This window comes from Mugil cephalus, chromosome 7 (assembly GCF_022458985.1).
Source record: "Mugil cephalus isolate CIBA_MC_2020 chromosome 7, CIBA_Mcephalus_1.1, whole genome shotgun sequence".
Classification (NCBI taxonomy): Eukaryota; Metazoa; Chordata; class Actinopteri; order Mugiliformes; family Mugilidae; genus Mugil; species Mugil cephalus.
In genome coordinates this window covers 21,956,072-21,974,684 of record NC_061776.1, presented here as the reverse complement: position 1 = coordinate 21,974,684, position 18,613 = coordinate 21,956,072, and the positions used below count along the sequence as shown (strand labels likewise).

Sequence of the window (18,613 nt, the reverse complement as noted above, 5' to 3'; positions counted from 1 at the left end):
ATGCGAGGCACTAAAAGTTAGGATGTCATTCTGATAATTACTTAACCACTCTGCTGGTCTGAAAGTCCCCTACATTATGAAACTGAGACGAACTCATTTGTTTTGGTCCTCCCACATGACAACCACCCCAAAGCAGCTAAGCTTGGTGTCGTGAGAAGTCTAAGCTTTGCAGGGATATCAAATTTACTAATGGAGGTAAGCTACATATTTGAACACAGACACACACACACATGGAAATGTGTATTACAACACAAGCACTTTCTACATTTCTGAGGATTATGATAATCTGCTTGCCTCTATTCACTCTCTAGTGTGAGGATGAGTGTTTGTGAGAGCGCGTGTGCTCAAGAAAAGAAAAACAGAACGAAGCCACGGTCACACAAATAGCACAGATAACAAATGAGGGGAGACATTTCTCCTTATACAACAGGTTTATTTTTGGTAGGGTAAATGTTGTTCATGATTTTTAACCGACCGAAAAGTAATTGCCCAGTACAGGGAAGTAAAAACACATTTTATATCGAAGATTGCATTCATTTTTCTTCCTATCAGTACACGCGGGCTTAATCGTGAAAACAAAAGAAAGACAATCACGCTCAGACAAATGAGAGAAACAATATTGGGCAATACAAAGAAGGCGATGCAAGTATTACAGTCAGAGACGTTCAATATGAACCTGTGCAAAATCACAACAAAAAAAACATTGCAGTAGGAACACTTCAAAACAGACAACACATCAAAATAACAGAATAGAAAACAAAAGATAATAAAGTAAGGAAAGCGTTCAGTTGCTTTAGTGTTGCTGGAGACAAAACACACAGACAGGAGAGGAGGCACTACACAGTAACCTGAATGTACATTCATTGAGAGCAGATTCATGCACACACAGGGTGTGCAGACCACACTGTTGAATCAGCCTCTTAACGTTAAGTGCTTCCGAATGGATGGCGCTAAAATGTTACTGAGGTTTTAGAGTGAGAGAATGGTCAGTGCGAGCTGCATGTAAATCGGTGCATAAACACTGCACCCACTCATTCCTACGCTTGTTTACATCCACGCTTGACTGAAAGCCCTGAATGACACCGCGGCCAAGACAGTGTTGCACAGAAACGCAAGACATTTAAAGGGAAATTACACTGATTCTGTAAATAAGCAGATGGTTTCTCCCCTATATGAGCCGGGTCACAGGCGTCTTAGTGTATCCTGGGGGTTTAGGGCTCCGAGTTCTGTGAAGCATCTAGAAACATTTTGGATGGTTTTTTGGTGTATATGAATAAAATTTAATGAAATAAAGTTTTATGGATTTTTATTTTTTTTTTTGTGGGTCCAGAGGCGACTGAGGAAAATATGACAAACTCCTTCAAGTGATATCATTTGAGTCTGCTGGGTTTAAAAAATCTCAGAGCATTGGTTAAGAAAGAGGTGAACTTACCAGAAACTCTGACACACGCTCCTGATATCAAAACACACCCAAATCTCTGACTGAACTGCTGATGTTGCATTGTTGGTAATGTAGTTGCCAGGAAGAAAGAGCGTGTGAATATATATATATATATATATCTATTTATACACTACCAGTTAAAAGTTTGGACACACCTTCTCATTCACTTCAATGGAAGAGTCCGGCAATTTGAATACAACGCTAAACCACTGAAGGACTCTTATAAGAGGCTGCCAATACTGAAGGCGCGATAAATGTGACAAGCAGACTTTGGCAAAGGCGCTTTTTCCTGGTTTCAAATGGCCTCTATTAGATAAATGTTTTTAATCTCTATTATTCAGTATTCTTCAAGGAAGGCTACAAATACTAGTGAGCTTAAGTATTTATGGAATGCTAAAACTACTTCCTAGTTCCAATCACATTCTAAAACGGATCAAAGGGCTGAAGCCACTTTCAAATTCTGGAGAAGCGAAACAAGGAGTGTAAATGTAGCACATTACAGCAGCAGGATCGTTGATTTAAAACAGTTCCACAAAGTGCTATTTCTTATAAATATTTCAAACATTCATTCCTAGTCTAATAAAATATGTATATAAACAATATGCACAAACTCTGATTGTGAGGTCAAAGGTCATCGTCAATGTTCTACCTGAAGGTTGTGATGTTCACACCTATGCTGGTAAAATGGACCGCGGTGGAGGGTTCTGCAGGTTGGGTTCGAGATGAATGAAAAGATTTCAGGATATCCGTAAGTTGATTTTTTTTTTTTTCTCTGTCTTAAAACTTTTAGAAAACCAATTCCACACTTCATGTGAACGCATCGCAACCTATTAGAATATAGGTCTGTAATTTGACTCAAAAATTTGCTATTCAAGCTCAGATTCTTCATTCTGTCCACACCGCAGACACAATGTCCTTGTCTGCTGTGCGTGAACGTCTCACTTCATTTCTTCCGTGTCTCCTCGTCACCTACGTGACAGTGTAGAGTTCTTCCTTGCTGCTGTGGCAGAGTGTATAACCACAAACCTGGGGTCTCCAGCTCCAAGTCCAGGTCCAGCGCCAGCCCCTGCTCCAGCCGAACGACTCCCTCTCCTTCTCCCTGGGGGGCAGCAGCAGCACCACGCAGCCGGCCACCAGGATGTGCCACAGCGAGTGTATGTAGTAGTAGTTGTCCTCCGTCTCAGCGAACACGTACAGACAGACGCCGATTAGGGCGCACAGTATGCCGGGGATCAGGTAGAAGACCCAGCGTTGCCAAGAGGGAGGGTAACAATGGCGTCGGCGCACCCCTCGGTACACCTAAAGAACATAGTTGAAGAGGCCAGTTTTCATTCCTTTGTCCCTGATACAGAAATGTTACAGGACAGATCCTGATGATTCTCTTACCCAGGAAGTGACCATGATCAGTATGACACAGAGGACGGGGCCCAGCATGTTCCACAGGCCTTTACGGTCCAGTTGCATCGACATGGCAATCAGCAGAGCCCCGAGCATGAATAGAGTCTACACACACACACACACACACACACACACACACACGGAATATCAAGGGACAGGCATGAATATAAAACACACCTTCCCTCTCAAAATATCACATTCATTCTTAGTAATGTGGGACAGCATTAAAATAGAAGAAACGCGTCTTACATATTTGAACGTGTCTCTGATGCGAGCCATGCACAGGATGGTGACCCAGATGGAACACACCGAGCCCAGGAAGTCACAGTACTGGAGGGTATCATAGTCCATTATACACATTACAGCTACGCCGGGCTGGTCACACGCATGGTAGAACTACAAAGAGGAGAAAAAGAAATTTGAGGAATTCCAGGAGGGAATTAAATGTGGATTGAGATATATATTGTTAACACTGGTTATACTTTGTTGCGTGCTGTGTTCGCTCGCTCTTTTAAGAACTTGGATGGCAGAGCTTTAGATGGAGCACCGAGGGGGAAAGGTGCGTTTGTTTGCAAAAGTCAACAGTTTTTCTCAGGAATGACTGGCTCCACCTTTAACACTCACATTCTGATTGATCTCCGTCCAAAGGTACACATGACAAACTCACAGATATGTTTCTCTGTTACTCCGTTTGTTTTAAATCACATCAGTCACAGGGAGTTTGAAATAATCTTTAAACCTAACAATTCGGTCAATAGCCATGAACTGTTAATGATTGTTTCAAAGCTCTTGGCTCATTATTCGCACATGGTCACATTTCATGTACCACTTCAATATTCTACGTAAAAATGGGAGAGGTCCTTCACTTCCTTCCTTCCACAACAATAAACCACAACACTCTTATGTCACAAACACAAGTAAGCACCCCCACTGGGATGTGTGTTTCAGAGTGTGTTACCGTGGAGAAGAACATGGTGAAGAGGTAGACGGACGCCTCAGTGATGAAGCAGCGTTTGACGGCCACCACGATGGCAGGCAGGAATAACAGGTTGCTGAGCGTGAGCAACAGAGTTGCCGTCAACTGCCGCCTGTACGACAGAGCTGCTGAATCGTCGGTGCAGCCCCAACCCTTCCAGCCTGCACACACACACACACACACACGGATACACACCAAATGAATGCATGGCATGATCACTGAATAAATGACCAAAAAAGGACGCAGGCAGGCAAACATGTAGCACGTCTCAGCGCGTGTGTCGTACCAGCCTTGCAGACACAAGCAGTGTACATGTAGGAGTAGGACCTCAGCAGTCTGCAGTCGCCGTATGTCCCGCAGTCATCCACACAGGCACTGATAAACACGTCTGGGACCACAGACACCACAGATGTATTGCCACAGTTGTCGCTGCAAGAAAAGAGAAACCTCAGCAACCTCCAGCGTTCAACAGCGCAAGACCTCAAACCAAGAATCAATCAAGACTGTCAGAGCCAAATGTATCTCTGTTTTAACTTCATGACTGATAAATGTTCAGTTTATGCTAAAACAGCTTCAGAAAGGCAGTAAAATGACTAAAATGGGATCTTCAAAGTAATAGAAACACAATACAGTTCATCAGCACTGCAACCCACAGCCTCCAAAATGAAAACAGCTCTCTCAATTACTTGAAACTTAAGCTCAATACTATAAAGTACAGGAAGTTATTTTACAATCTCTTTGTTATTACTAGTGCATCTATTAAACTGGTGAGTGAGTGTATAGAAATCAAACACTAGATAAGATGATGAGATGCCGTTTAAATGTAGACAACATTATATGTGATAGACCACGTTATACCATGTACGTATGTGTTTCCAGAATACACAGGCTCTTACTGTGCAAGGTGTCTCAGAGGCAGAAAATGTGGTCACACTATGTCATTGTCCATGAGTGTTACCTGTTGCATATGAGCTGCAGGGTGAGGTACCACGTTGTAGCCTGAGGAAAAGGAAGCCTGACCTGGGCTTTGGGAGCACTGGCGTTCACAGCGACGCCGTATCCTCCAAACAAATCTGTCAGTGAATCGATGATGGACAAATTGATTCGATTTTACCATCAACACTCACTTAATAACCCACAGTGACACAGAAAAGAAATTTACAATGGTACATATTCCCCTTGATTTTATAATTTGTCGAGCCCCATTCACCACCTTTGCAGTCTTCTTGAGTACATCTATAAGATTTACATAACTAAATTTTATTTACTTCGTCCTGGCAGACCTATCGAGCTTTATCCTACTGGATATGAACCATATATGGGGATGTCAGGGTTAAAAGAGAACTACAGCTGCATTATACATATGATGGATCATGTTTTCTTTAAGGGCTTTAATACACAGTATGCGGCTGAATTCACCCACCAGTAACATGAGATGACGATTGCTGCTGAGATGGGATTTTTTTTATCTCTGCAGAGGAGTTGCTTAACTACTTACTCTAATACTCACTGTGGTAGTTCCAAACTTCTTTAGTTTCACAGCTTGTGAGGCTAATCTGCTGCTGGAAACATTCACTGTTTTAATGCACTGCCCTGATTAATGAGTTTCTAGCATGGAGGTCTACGGAGAAGTTTTTCCTCTGACACACAATGTGGGCTAACCCTCAAAATGTCAAAGTCGCTCAAATCCTTTTTCAAAATGCTCCCTTGCCGCCTAATGTATCCGACCTACTGGCAGATGCCATGATAACCAGAGAATCTGTGCTATTCATATCAGTATTCATATCATTCATCATCATAATGTTGTGGCTGATCGTTGTAAGTTCAGTGCTACTATACCTGTGCGACAGGGCTGAGAGTTGTTGAGTTGAAGGACTGGAGCCCAGGGAGAGAAACAGGCGACCACGCTGCTGCTGTTCCCCATGGTTCCATTAGTCTGGAAACACACCACACAGGTATCAAAGCTAAACAGCGCTCAAGATTAACACTCTGACCGTCACACATTCACATAACAGCTCATGTTAAAGAGTTACAGTTGTTGAGCATTACTCACAGTGTTGAGTGTGAGCTGCAGGTTGAGCGTGCCACCTGTGACTGAAGCCTGCAGGGGGTAGGTGAGTAGTGTGGGGTGTGTGTTTGTAACGCTGATGTTGGGTCCACTGACGGGGGTGAACCGGAGTGAGAGAACATCCAGCTCCTCGGTGAGCACGGGGATGCTCCACACGCAAGCCGATGCCGACAGCGACGCTAGCAGGGCTTCTGATTGGTTGCTAGGGGCGACTGCGTCTGCAACCACCAGGCTGCTGCCTATGGAGGTCCTGATGCTGCGGAGCTTGTTCAGGTCATCATCTGCTTTAAGGCCTACGCTTTCTGGCTTACATCCCACTGAGGTGCACACAGATGCAGAAGAGAACAAGAACATACAGTTAGTATACACGAATGAGGCTCAAGAGTGGGAAACTTCAGTTTAAGGTACATGTTCGTGTGTTCACCTGTGTAGTTTGAGACAATGCTGAAGGTCACAGTACGGTTAACTTGGCTGCTCTCCACGACGACTCGCAACCAGGTGTCCCAGGGTGGATTAGAGAGAGTTGCTGAGCAACCGGTCTCAGAGCAGTTCCCTGCAACTTGACTGTGCTGCAGAGAAGCCGAGCCGAGCCTCAGGACCAGTGGACAGTTCCCCTCCACTCCCTCATCTGACGAACAGCCCGTCACGGAGATCGTGAGAGAGGAGGCAAACTCTGGAACGTACACTCTAAAACAAACAAACACAAACACAAACAATGTGCCATCTGTATGTCAAAACCGCAAGAAGTGGAAGTGCAGGAAATAAAGCGTGAAAATGTGCACACAAATGTTTATTACTTAAGGCGTGCAGGTTTGTCAGGAGCTGTGGTCTGTGTGAGGAATTTGCCCTGCTGTAAAACGGGTGTATCCACCGCTCTCCTGACCGACAGCTGAGGCTGGAAGAAATAGGAGCAGGACGGAAAGCCCTGACAGACACAAAGAAATAAAAAAACCTCTGTAAATAGACATTTAAGGTAAAAATAAACATTTATTTCAAACCAAATGTTGCAAAAAAAGACTACAACGACATCAAACACAGCCAAAAAATGCAGTTTAGCTACTTCACATGACGATTAACCTCCTGATCTCGTGGAACAGGTTAGAGTAAAAAGGAAGTTTAGAGAATGACAGACAAAAATGCAATGGCGGTAGACATTCCCAGAACGAAGTGGAAGAGCCAGTAAGGCCACAAAAACTGAAACAACTGATGTCAAATCGTTTTTCGACATTGTCTTTAAGATAACTGCTGCAATTTTGATCCACTATCAGGAAAGAAAACTAGCAAACGAAACTGATTTGTGACAGCGACACCAACAACAGAACGCAGCGAGCGTATACAGCTCTGTACAAACCTTCTGCTCTATGCGCCCGTCGTCCTCAGGCAAGTGAGCAGCAACGAACCAATCACCTGGTGCAGGGTTGGAGAGGTTAAAAGTCGTGGAGTTCTGTGACGTTACCGGCAAAGTCAGAGACAAAAAGGGACTCCAAAATGTTGAATTGGGAAACGCCAACCCTATTGGGTTTATGACTGGAGGGGCACCCCATCGTAAATGACTGCAAAATAAAGACAGAGAGAGACAGACACCAAGTTGAAAAGGCAGGCAGGTATATTTAGCTCAAGCGGAGGATTAAAAAGAGAAAAAAAAGAGTCCCAGTAGGTTGAGACAGGAGGAGACAGACTGAAGTGAAAATGGTGAAACAGATGGTGGATGGAGGGATTCATATCCTACATGGTGACGTTGTGTTGCCCACAGTGGAAGCTGTGGCCCTTCGTCACAGAGAACAGCCAGCGAGCCATGACAGTCTGCTCCGGTATGTGGAACCTCTGCAGCCTCACGTTACCATACCAACCATACTTTGACAGCTTCTGAGGAAGTTTGGACGAGAGCTCAGATACAAATGTCACCTGTCCATCTGTAGGGGAAAGTGAACAAACACAAATTGCCTCAAGCTGATGGCAGACGCTTCACAATACACCTCAGAGATTATACTGTTACTACACCACATATCACTTCTAACTCATTTGTTCATGTTTCTAGATGTTATGCGGAAAAATTACACATTTTGTGTGCGGTTGAAAATGGCATTTCTAGTGGAGCAAATAATAAATACCCATCAGTCACAACATTATGACCGCCTCCCTAATATTTGTGCCTCCAAAATAATTGGGACTCATCAGAGAATGGACATGGTCCTGAGGGTGTCTTACGGTGTCTAGCAACAGGATGTTGTTAATGGAAGTCTTTGAGTCCTGTGGGTTGAGGGGAAGGGCCTCTGTGGACCATCCCACACTTGATCGGTTTGGGATCTGGTGAATTTGGAGGCCAGATCAACGCCTCGTGCTGTTCTTCATGTTTCTTTTTTCTTTTTTTAGTTGTTCCTGAACAGTTTATGTGTGTGTCTGTGTCAGGCTGCATCCTGCTGGGGATGGCTGCTGCCATCAAGGAGTGTCATTACTATGTGGTGTCTTGAATGATACAGGTAGGTGCTACATGTCTAAGTAACATCCAAATGAATGCCAGGTCCAGAAGTTTCCTAGCAAGACACTGAATTGTCTCAAGATGGTCAATGTTATTTACTTCAGTCAGTGGTTTAATGTTGTATCTGATCGGTGTATAATACCAAAACATTCATTTAAAATGACATTTCTCCAGTTAGAGAAATAAAACCAAATGTATGCAAGTCAACGGACAAACATACGCACAACAATCTACGCATATTAACTACTTCTAACATTATATAACGTCATACAGTGGAGATACATGCTGTCACATTTAAAACTTTGCTGCGTCTCTTTGATGCTAAAGCTGACACAGGCACTGTTGCTGTTAGCAAACATGCTAATACAGTTTTCTTCGTGCTTCTTACCGTCTCCTAATGTCCAAGCCGCCAAGACGACGAACACGAGACCACGTAGAAAACAAGCTTCCATGCTTTCTTTGGGTCTGTCTCGGTCATTACATATCGTAACCGCTCGTGCTATCACGTTTACCTGCCGCGAAGGAGAAATCCTTCAGCGTCCACAGCACTTCCGTATTACATGGTAAATACGTGACGTCACGGCAGTTGGCAGCCGATGCCTTTGCGGCAAGTCGGAAATAATACTTTCAAATACATTAACGGCACACAGGGTGACGAATTTGTAGTCCCTTACAATATAATATGTAAACATCATTGAGGCGCCAAAACAAACCAGGGTAGAATAGAAAGTTAATGTGTATTAAAAGTGCGTGCAAACTTGAGATAAACTTGAAGACAAAGCTTGCTTACACTCCTGCCAAGAGGAAATCAGGTTCCTCACTAAATAACCTTTATTGTCTTTATTGTCAAAAACCGGCTCATCAATGCAGAACAACCTGAAAAAAAATCAACATCTTTAAAAACAAAAAACATGTTACATTGCAATACATTGTATTGCATGTTACATTTGTTACATTGTATCCATTATGGTGGGAGGTTTAAATGAAACTGGACAATATATGCAAAAATAAGTCTTAGCAATGAACGAGCATTCTTGTTTAATAAGAAAAACAATGTCAAATGAACATCATCACAATCAGATATTAACAGAAGGATGACCCATGTATTAAAACAAAACAATATATCAAAAAAAACTCATGTTTATAATTAGCATCTCTAAAATTCAAGTAAAGCGTTTTCATATTAAATACATTTTCTTAACAATTGTAATTAAAACATTTTCTCTTCACAACTCCAAGCAGGTAGTGACGCAGAGACAAACATTCATCAGAAAACATCAAGAATCTTATTGTGACTTATTGTGCATTTTAAATTCCACTGTTTTACTGACAGTTGACTGCTTGCCAGAATAGTTTTAAAGCAAAGTTTGTAAATTTAAATTGTGCTTACAGTGGATCATAAAAATGTCACATCGTCCTGTGAGTTCACCCAGCACCACTGAGCATCGTAGCCCAGCAAAGCCTCTCCACCGGGTGCACTCTCTTCCTCTTCCGTCGTATTTGTGTGAGATGCTGTAAAACTCTCCTCAGCTTTGCAAACTGTGCTCGTGTCTCCTTGTTGTGAGTGAGTGAGGGCAAAACTATCAATAACCTCCTTTAATTGCCTTCTTGGTCTGTTGGACCTGAGCAGAGCTCTCCAGATGGTGTTACCACGAGTTTTGATGACTCTACGGTGCGCTGCAACATCTGAGTCTTGTGACTGTGACTTTGGTACATCGGCATCATCCAAACCGTTGGCAGGATTAATTGATGCCAGGTCATGACTGTCACGAGTGGAGTGATCATCTATGAACCTGGAGGTGGAAGGACTCAGAGGTCTTGGTTCATAAGCCTTCGTGGAGCTGTCTTGGTGTGAGCCGCCACGGTCAGTGTGTGGTGGTGGCGTTTGATCTGCTGATTCCTCACTAGTGGTTTCAGCCAAATCCTCAAGGCCAGTTGGACTTGGGTATTCTCTGTTGGAACAAGAGCAGAAATCTTCAACCACATAAGTGGCACAAGACAGGAAAGATGCTGTAAATCTGCACAGTTCATTTTAAAGCTTCTCTTTTATTTTTGTCTTTGCTAAAACTGTTAAATGGCAAGTTAACTGACGCAACTGAGTAGTGGAGTTCATGCACGTTCTCCATGTGCCTGTGACGATTTTCTGTGGTTTACTCTAATTTCCTCCAAGGAGACCCCACAACCCTCGAGGGAATAGGTGGTATGATATTAATCCAAACAAATAAGGATTATCTAGTCTTGTCTCTTGGGAATATTGAATATTAGGAAATTCCACCTAGTTCAACACATTTATATTTGGCAGAAGCTCGTTCAGTGACAGGCTGCTCTTCAGGTTGAGGAGGTCGTTTGTCCCTCAGGCCATACGACTCTACATTCTATATGAGGAATGAACTGGATTGTGGTCATTGTAATACTACTGCATTTTTTTTTATACACAGTACTATATGTATGCATAACTTAAATATTTCATAACTGTTTCTATGTGATGAAGCTACTCGACTCCATATTTCCCACAGGATAAATAAAGTATCTCTTGGGCACACTATGACAGCCAACTGACAGAATACCTGGGAGACACTGACTGCCCACACTCCTCACTTGTGGCCAGACTGCTCAGACTTCCCGTTAAACTGCTGCCACGGCTGGCCAAGGCCCCCCGCTCCTCCATCAGCCAGCGCATGGTCTCGATGCCCTCATTCACGGCCACCAGCTGCCGCAGAATCCTCACATCAGTGGAACGGAGCCATCTCTGCAAGGAAAGGGAGACGGCACCAGTTAGACTGCAGAGAACTGTGGTACAAGCAAATATACTAGTACTAGTGCATTACTTCTGTTCAGGGCCCCCAGTGACAACTTCTTCTGTTCACTCACACTAGTGAGACCCCTGCTTGTGTGCATGGAGGAAAGAAAGAGAATAAGAGAGGAGAACAAAGGTGGTGGAGGATGAGCAGAAGAATCCAGTCAGACTGTGCAAAGCCAGGAGTTAATGAGGCAGGAGACAGGTGATGGGTGTGGAGGGGCAGGAGGCAGTTGACCCTGTCTGTCATTAGAACTACATATAAGCAGGTGAAGTGGGTCACGGGTTTAAACATCTCTTCAGCTCAGAGCAGACATGTCGACTGGATAAACACGGCACTGATTCCCAAAACAGGTTGCGCCAGTTGTCGAAAGAAAGTCACTGAGTCACCAGAGAACAGGAAAAGAAACTATTGTACATAAGCGGGTTATATGACAGAAAGACTTCATTGTTTTCAATAACAACAACAGAGCTATTTACCATCTCTTGTTTTAAGTTGTTAATTTTGTCGCAGAAACTGTCGGGGAAGGCGGAGCCGTTGTCTCCCCTCGAGTTCACATCCGACTTCCATCCATCTTCGCAGTTCGCAGCATCCCTCAGCCAAATCACAAGACTCTCCGGTGTTTTCCTACCAATCTTATTTTCCAGTTCTTTTAGATCCGGGAAGTCCTCGTCGAGGAGTTCATCTGCCATGCCGTGTTAATTACCTCCAAATATCCCGAGATGGATATGGATTCTGGATGAAGAGGAGCTTGTGCGTAAATTCCTTCAAACTTCCCGACTGCCACCGTGAAAAATGAGATCTCCCCTCCCTCCTCCGAGGTGTAAAATCACACACCCACACACCCCGCACACTTAGAGCGGAGTCCACGCGTTATATTCCTGAACACTCCACCATTTAAGCATTAATGGCAAACTTGTTAGAGAGGCGCAGGACGAGCCATGAAACCGCTGGAAGCGCGAGCGAACAAACGTGTAGCTGCTGACTGCTGTCATCATTCATGCACAGAGGCATCGCTGGTATGTTGCCCGGAACAGGGTGCTGGAAAGAGGACATGCTCTTTGTCTCGTCCTCACACAATAGTGACAGGTTCATTCCGGGGAGGCTTCACTGACACCTGTGCGCTACGAGCTGGTGATTAGCTGATGAGCGCGCATAACATATTACAACCACTGTCTGGAGAAGTTAATAAGATAGACCATGTTCTGCTGGGAAACATTTGGTTACTTAGCCATGTAGCACCCACCTACACCAGACCAGAGACCCTCACCCCATAGCAATGACACTCCTTGATGGCAGCTGCCATCCCCAGCAGGATGCAGTCTGACACACACACACAAAAACCGCTTTGGAACATCTAAAAAAAAAAAAAAAAAAGCTTTAGGAACGACTCAAAAACATGAAGAACAACATAAGGTGTTGACCTGGCCTCCAAATTCACTAGATCCAAGAAAGAGAGTCCAAGAAAGATGCACTATGAAGTCCACAAAGTCTCTGCACTGCTCTGCTTGGAATGCATGACCAGGATTGAAGAACAACCAGGATTGTTTAACAATTATAAAGATGGAAGAACCTGCAGAAAGTACTTCATCAATCCTTTATGGTAGGTGGAAACAGTTTTGAATAAACATGCAGCAAAATCAGCATATCCAAATTAATACAATCAGAGTTAATATCAATGCTTTTAAAGTGTGTATATGTGTTATTTTGACTCTTTTTGAAGTGTTGGTATGTGAACACTTATCATTGACTCTTTTTTATGGTTAAAATTTAACACTTCTCAACACTAACCACTGTTAATTTCTCTCAGTGCTAGTGTATAGTGTTAGACATCAACTTCCTCATAGTGTAAATCGTTAACTACTGCAGGTGTTTACTCCATATTTACACAGCATGGTGTAAATGTAATTTTATTTGGTTACATATTACATGTAAAACAACTTATGATGAAATAAAGAGGTCACGTTAAGCTTAAAATGTTTATTTTAAAATGCACCAAAGTAACAAATACAAAATGGCCACACAAAATACATTTAAATCATAAAACTGTTTATGCAAAACTTAAGACGCCACTTTACGTCAAACCTGACAGGTACATTGTTCCCAAACATCAGGTAAAATGAGAGAGAATGAGTCCTGTAGCTCCTACAGCAAGTGTTGAACACGATTGGCCTCAGGGTCACAGCAGAATTCCTGCTGATAGAAACACAACACACCTACACTCAACATGGGTGCTCCTATGTATTCAGCGTTTTGCCTCACTCACTAACGTCAGGGTGGAAATCAATAAATAACAAGTTGTGCGTGTGTGCCAAGTAATGACGCACACAGTCATGAGCAGCAGTAGAGATCCCTTACAGACCTAAGGAATAGATGTTAAAATATTCTACTGGACCCCATCATGTCGGGCTTTATTTGCACAGAGAGCAAAACTGAGATGGGATCAGGGGAAGTAATTTGGAGATGCATGTTAATGCCTCATCTGACCACACCTAAAAATGGTCATCTTAATGCAGGGTCTGAAGAGGCCGCATGACACTATGGTCTTGAGGAGGCTGAGGCCTCCACCTTTGGCCACAGTGGGCTGATCATCTGACTGATGGGTTGGACAGACCAGAGTCAGTGGAGGAGGCTGGACCTTCCAGTCCAACCTGCAAACTAATAGAGAGAAAGAGAAACTGCTCTTATTTAAAAAGGCCTGCAGGTACTTCAATGACATCATCAACACATAAGGGGCGTGGCTATTAGCCACATTTGTTCTTGTTCTCAGTAGAATATTATAACATCTATTGTCTGTAATGGATCTGTACGGCTGCTCTAGAACCAAGAACAACTGTTCAATGTGTGTGAGTGTGTGTGTGTGTGTGTGTGTGTGTGTGTGTGTGTGTGTGTGTGTGTGTGTCATTACTTGGCACACACACACAGCTTATTATTTATTGATCTCCAGACTGACGTTAGTGAATGAATGAGGTCAAATGGTGCTTACGTAGGAGCACCCACGTCCAGTGTAAGCAGTCTTTAATGAAAATCAGGACTCATTCAGTTCGTTTACATGCGCAATTTAATCGAACTATGCTCTAAATTCATCAGCTGTAACAGCTGTAATAGTCTACTTATGTTAACCGTGTAATAGACGTTAACATTTATTTATAACGTGACACCTGTAGAGTTAATTCCAAAGCACTTCATTTTAACACCAACTATTTGTCCTCAGAGAGTTATATATAACACATGGATACTTGGAGTTAATCAAATTCGAATAAAATTTCTCCAAGCAAATAAGGAGTCAAGGACACGATTTAAAAAACTGCATATCTGGCAAGCCTATTAGCCTGTTCTGGCTAATAACAGTAAAAGTGCAGAAGTGGCAGCATCGTGCTAAGGTGGTGCTATTCAGCTCTAGGGACAGACAGACTGTCTAGATTAAACAAAAAAAAAAAAAGATGAATGTAGCCAAACCAAAAAAACTGAAAGCAAACTTGATCCAGAGAGCAGTGACCTGAGACTGAGCCATAAAGGCCAATAAACTGAATTAACTCAAATATAGTCTGTGAATTGTATATAAAATATATTAAATTTCACCAAAGTAGCTTGGTGAATGTGAGCCATAAGTCCTACTAAGTACTGCATAGCCTTGCTCAATCAAGCTACAAACATGAACACATTTGCTCAAATTATTTTTATTTACCGCTGTCCACAAAGGTCCTCAAAACTTTCTGGAGAGAGTTAGGTGAGGGAAGCAACTCTGTGCACTTGCCTGCCTTTGCAGGCCAAATAAGCAGTGAAGAAGATGAGACATCTGCCACCCACTAAAATAGATGATTTATTTTTATTTGCCATCACTTGTCATCTTGCCCCATTTCAATGCTTTCAGAATCAGAGCAACAGTTATGGGACTATCCTGCTGCCTCATGATTGAGGTTAAGGCCAGGCCTCATGCAAGCAGAGCATTGATGAAGTAGACCTGTGAGAAGTGACCAACTCTCTGTTAGAAATAAAATATACTGTTATTGTATAGTTATTTAGATCATTAGCCTAAGTGTGTATATGTGTGTATCAGATGAGCTCTTCATTAAAAGAATAACTATCGTAATTCAGAAATGGAGCTAGCTGATTTATTTATTTTTTTTTTTTGAGTGACTCATAACATCACAAAGATGAATTTTACTGCTGTAGCTTTGACCTCCCTCAGTGGTTAAGAGGCTCATAAAATCAGTCGCCTTTACTTTTAAATCTCAACAGTGATCTCAGCTATATTCAGGTGCATCACTTCATCTGCCTCTCTTCTTACCCTGATGCCCCATCACTTAACCTGGACTCATCAGACCACACGACCTTCTCCCACTGCTCCACAGCCTTTGCTCCCTAGTAAATTGAAGGCTTTTCCCCAGTTAGCTTCATTGATTAGTAGTTTTCTTAAGGCTAAACAGCTGTTCAGTCCCAATCCCTCGAGTTCCCTTCACATATTCTTACTTTCACTATTAAACCTGGCTCTGAGTTCTACTGTTATTTTACTTCTTTTTACTTTCTTTTTTTTTTACCTCTCGCTCTTCGATCTTTGCATATAACAGGTACTTGTTATACCTGTAATATTTATAATGTCAGTGTCAATGGCAGTTTACTTGTAAAGCATATACTGTGCTCAGTCAAAACATCTAAAAACATATAAAATATGTAAACACAGTCACTGTCATGGTGTCTAAGTCTAAATGTGTAGGCTACTTGTTCACTTTTCGGAACATCAATAATGACAGGAATCCTTAGTTTGTCACTCTTAGGTTGAACTCTAGACTAGACAGTTACTGGCTTCTTACATTAGTTAATGAATTAATGAGCAAATCTGATTTTAAACTGATTTCTCTTTCCTTTCAGTGAAAATAATACAAAGCTTAAATGAGCCCTTCATTTGACCTTGTTGATAGAGCTGAATCCAAGCTGCTTGTGTTTTCTGAAATGGCCTGTAGATGGCAGCAGGCATTCAACATTTCTTCTCCTCATGAGAGGACTTTCTCAGCTGAACAACCAAACCTGAGTTTTGCACCTTTGGGATTTAGGCTCATTAGGTCTGTTTTCTTAAATATACAGATCAGGTTTCACCAGCGAGGCCATCAAACCTGAGCAACCCTGAAAGCCGAGCCTAAGTCAACACTCTGAGGTCATCGCATGCACTCAAGAATCATAATGAATATGTTTTTTGTAATTTTATCGGAGAGTCTCAGCCATTAAGTGTCCACGCTTTCCATGATTTCATCACAGAGAACACTGAAAGTCAATTTGTCACAAGTGACACACCATTCGTGTCATTTCTTGATATGAAAAAGTGAGTGCGAAGTTGGCGTGGGATGTGGTGAGGTATGAACTACTACCTACAGTTAGGCAACGTGAGAATGACCCGGGGGTCAGCTTCACATGAAGTAGAGGGTAATCGCAGAAAAATGTTTCACACAGAAAGAATTATGTTTTTTACGAGTCAGGGCCCCCGACTTCCAGTTTTAGGGAAATCATAAACTTAAACAAACAATAAAAACGTGGTCAAAGGGTGGACGTCACTGAGAGGCCACCGTTGGGAGCAGATACAATTTTACTGCATCTGTCAGTTAAGCTAAATGTGATTTACCGGGAATAATAAAGATGATTTGAGGTTTATTACAGGAGTTGACTTTTTTTTTCTTTTTTTTTTGTCAAACCACCTGATACATGCAAAGAGGGAAAAAAAGAAAATACATACGTGAATCACAAAACAGGACTAGATAGTTTTACATTCTCGTGCCGTAGTCGTATTCCCCAGCGAGTGAGCCTGAAGCGTGGCGTGCGTTTGAGTCGGCGGGGCTCAGAAAAACAGCATCACGAATGAGGCCACTGGGCCAGGAAATCCTCCGGGTTCACATGGTCTGTGGAAGGTGCTCACGAGCAAACAAAGCCGGCCAGGGAGGACAGGGCCCCCTGGATTTAAACAGCACAATTAGGCCAGAGCACACTCGGTTAGAGATTCCTTAAGGAAAATAAACTCTGGAGTTTGGAAACTATCACATGTCAAATCCAGTAAACAGGAAATGTGAGAGGTAAAAGTCACACACCTGTATCATCTAGAGGAAGAGTTTGAACATTTCGGCAATATGATGGCTGGCTTTCTTATAAGAGTTAAAGAACACTCACGCTACCTTTGCCATGGACAGGTCAGGAGGTGAACCTGTGAACACCAAGCTCCTCGTCCCAAGCAGCACCTCCAGCCACTACTAAGCCGGTCCCCTTGTTTCCAGACTTTAAGCTGAACCGAATTAGCCCGCTGCCGTTGGTAGCTTCATATCTATCACATTGTTAACAAGGTGCTGTAGAGCTTATCATTAATCTCTCAGCACAAATCAAGCAAACATTGTTTTTTTGTCGATGGTTTCCTACAGAATAAAAATGCCTGCGGCAGAGAGAGAAACTAATAGTTAATAACTCGTGCCGCTCGTGAATTTTTAGTTAGGTGATCATGCTGTTCTGTGCATCTGTTTCCATTCAGGGACCTACGGAGAGATTAAATGAGTGTGGAAAAATAATGGCTCTCGTATGTACGGAGAGGCCCATTTACATCGTGTAATTGCGTTGTGTTTATTCAAAGCATGACACACGGAGACACAGAGGCTGGAACCGGGAAGACGAGTGAATACAGTATTTACAGTTTGTGGGAGGCATACTAAGAAGTCCATGAATTCCCACTGAAAGGGGTCATGGGCATTAAAACACGTCGGCTCCCGAAGAGCGTGTAGCAATGTCAGGCCGGGGAAACAAGCAAATAAGAGATGCACACCAGCACTGAGGCTGCACTGCCTGACTGCAGGGTCATCAATAGATTCCTGCTGCATCAATCTGCGCTCTTTAAACAGATGGCAGCGGCACCAGAGAGCTGGAGTTGTGCCTGATCGACTGCTTGATAGGAAAACCCAGAGGAGCCCGTGTCAGAGGCCACAGGGGCTGGTGGATTCTAAGCACATTAACATTCCTGAATAAATAACCCCAGGGAATGTTATTGTGGAGACGTTAAACAGGATTTTCCTCCCAGAGCTCAGGAGAAAGGCCAGGCATCACTCAGGCATCTCTATTGCCCCCGAGTGAGGAGGAGCTGAAGAGCTGAAGGTCGAGAAAAACAAGAAGGTTTTTTTTAAAAACACCTTGCATCCTATACCTCCTTGGAAAATATTCTAAATCTCTAAAGACTGATACAGGGAATACATCCTGCAAACATGAAGGAAATGTGGGGACAATAACAACGTGAATCATCTCACCTACTGTAATAATAATGATAATAATAATAAAAAAAAGGATACATTTAAGCATATCCCTTGATATGATTGCTATGTTTTTCAGTTCTGCACTCTTGACTACACTATGGGTTTCATATCACTTCCCACACAACATATGTTTGTGATAATGTACTTTCAGAGTGTATACATTTGCCAGACTGCAC

The 18,613-nt window shown here is 42.8% G+C and overlaps 2 protein-coding genes across 2 annotated transcripts; both read right to left on the bottom strand.

Annotated features, from left to right (window-relative positions):
- Positions 1–412: 412 nt before the first annotated feature.
- pgap6 (post-glycosylphosphatidylinositol attachment to proteins 6) lies at positions 413–8,910 on the bottom strand. The gene is made up of 13 exons (XM_047589109.1): positions 8,751–8,910; positions 7,613–7,796; positions 7,235–7,436; positions 6,681–6,808; positions 6,308–6,570; positions 5,869–6,200; positions 5,655–5,751; positions 4,774–4,888; positions 4,102–4,244; positions 3,798–3,976; positions 3,089–3,235; positions 2,828–2,944; positions 413–2,740 (listed from the first exon to the last, which is right to left on the bottom strand). The coding sequence occupies exons 1-13, from the start codon at positions 8,812–8,814 to the stop codon at positions 2,411–2,413; spliced, it is 2,301 nt and encodes a 766-aa protein (XP_047445065.1). The 5' UTR covers positions 8,815–8,910; the 3' UTR covers positions 413–2,410.
- A 238-nt stretch (positions 8,911–9,148) lies between these two features.
- Positions 9,149–12,424, bottom strand: LOC125010462 (leucine rich adaptor protein 1-like). The gene is made up of 3 exons (XM_047589112.1): positions 11,640–12,424; positions 10,930–11,111; positions 9,149–10,314 (listed from the first exon to the last, which is right to left on the bottom strand). The coding sequence occupies exons 1-3, from the start codon at positions 11,850–11,852 to the stop codon at positions 9,759–9,761; spliced, it is 951 nt and encodes a 316-aa protein (XP_047445068.1). The 5' UTR covers positions 11,853–12,424; the 3' UTR covers positions 9,149–9,758.
- Positions 12,425–18,613: the final 6,189 nt, after the last annotated feature.

What these genes read in the sequence shown, in the direction of transcription:
- pgap6 (XM_047589109.1), bottom strand. Translation starts at nt 8,814, where the DNA reads ATGGAAGCTTGTTTTCTACGTGGTCTCGTGTTCGTCGTCTTGGCGGCT. An exon ending in CTGCAGCTCATATGCAACAG is followed by an intron (nt 4,245 to 4,773) that starts GTAACACTCATG and finishes CTTTTCTTGCAG; the next exon opens with CGACAACTGTGGCAATACAT. An exon ending in TCACCATGTTCTTCTCCACG is followed by an intron (nt 3,236 to 3,797) that starts GTAACACACTCT and finishes TCCTCTTTGTAG; the next exon opens with TTCTACCATGCGTGTGACCA.
- LOC125010462 (XM_047589112.1), bottom strand. Translation starts at nt 11,852, where the DNA reads ATGGCAGATGAACTCCTCGACGAGGACTTCCCGGATCTAAAAGAACTG. An exon ending in ACAACTTAAAACAAGAGATG is followed by an intron (nt 11,112 to 11,639) that starts GTAAATAGCTCT and finishes CTTTCCTTGCAG; the next exon opens with AGATGGCTCCGTTCCACTGA. An exon ending in GGGCAGTCAGTGTCTCCCAG is followed by an intron (nt 10,315 to 10,929) that starts GTATTCTGTCAG and finishes TTGTTCCAACAG; the next exon opens with AGAATACCCAAGTCCAACTG.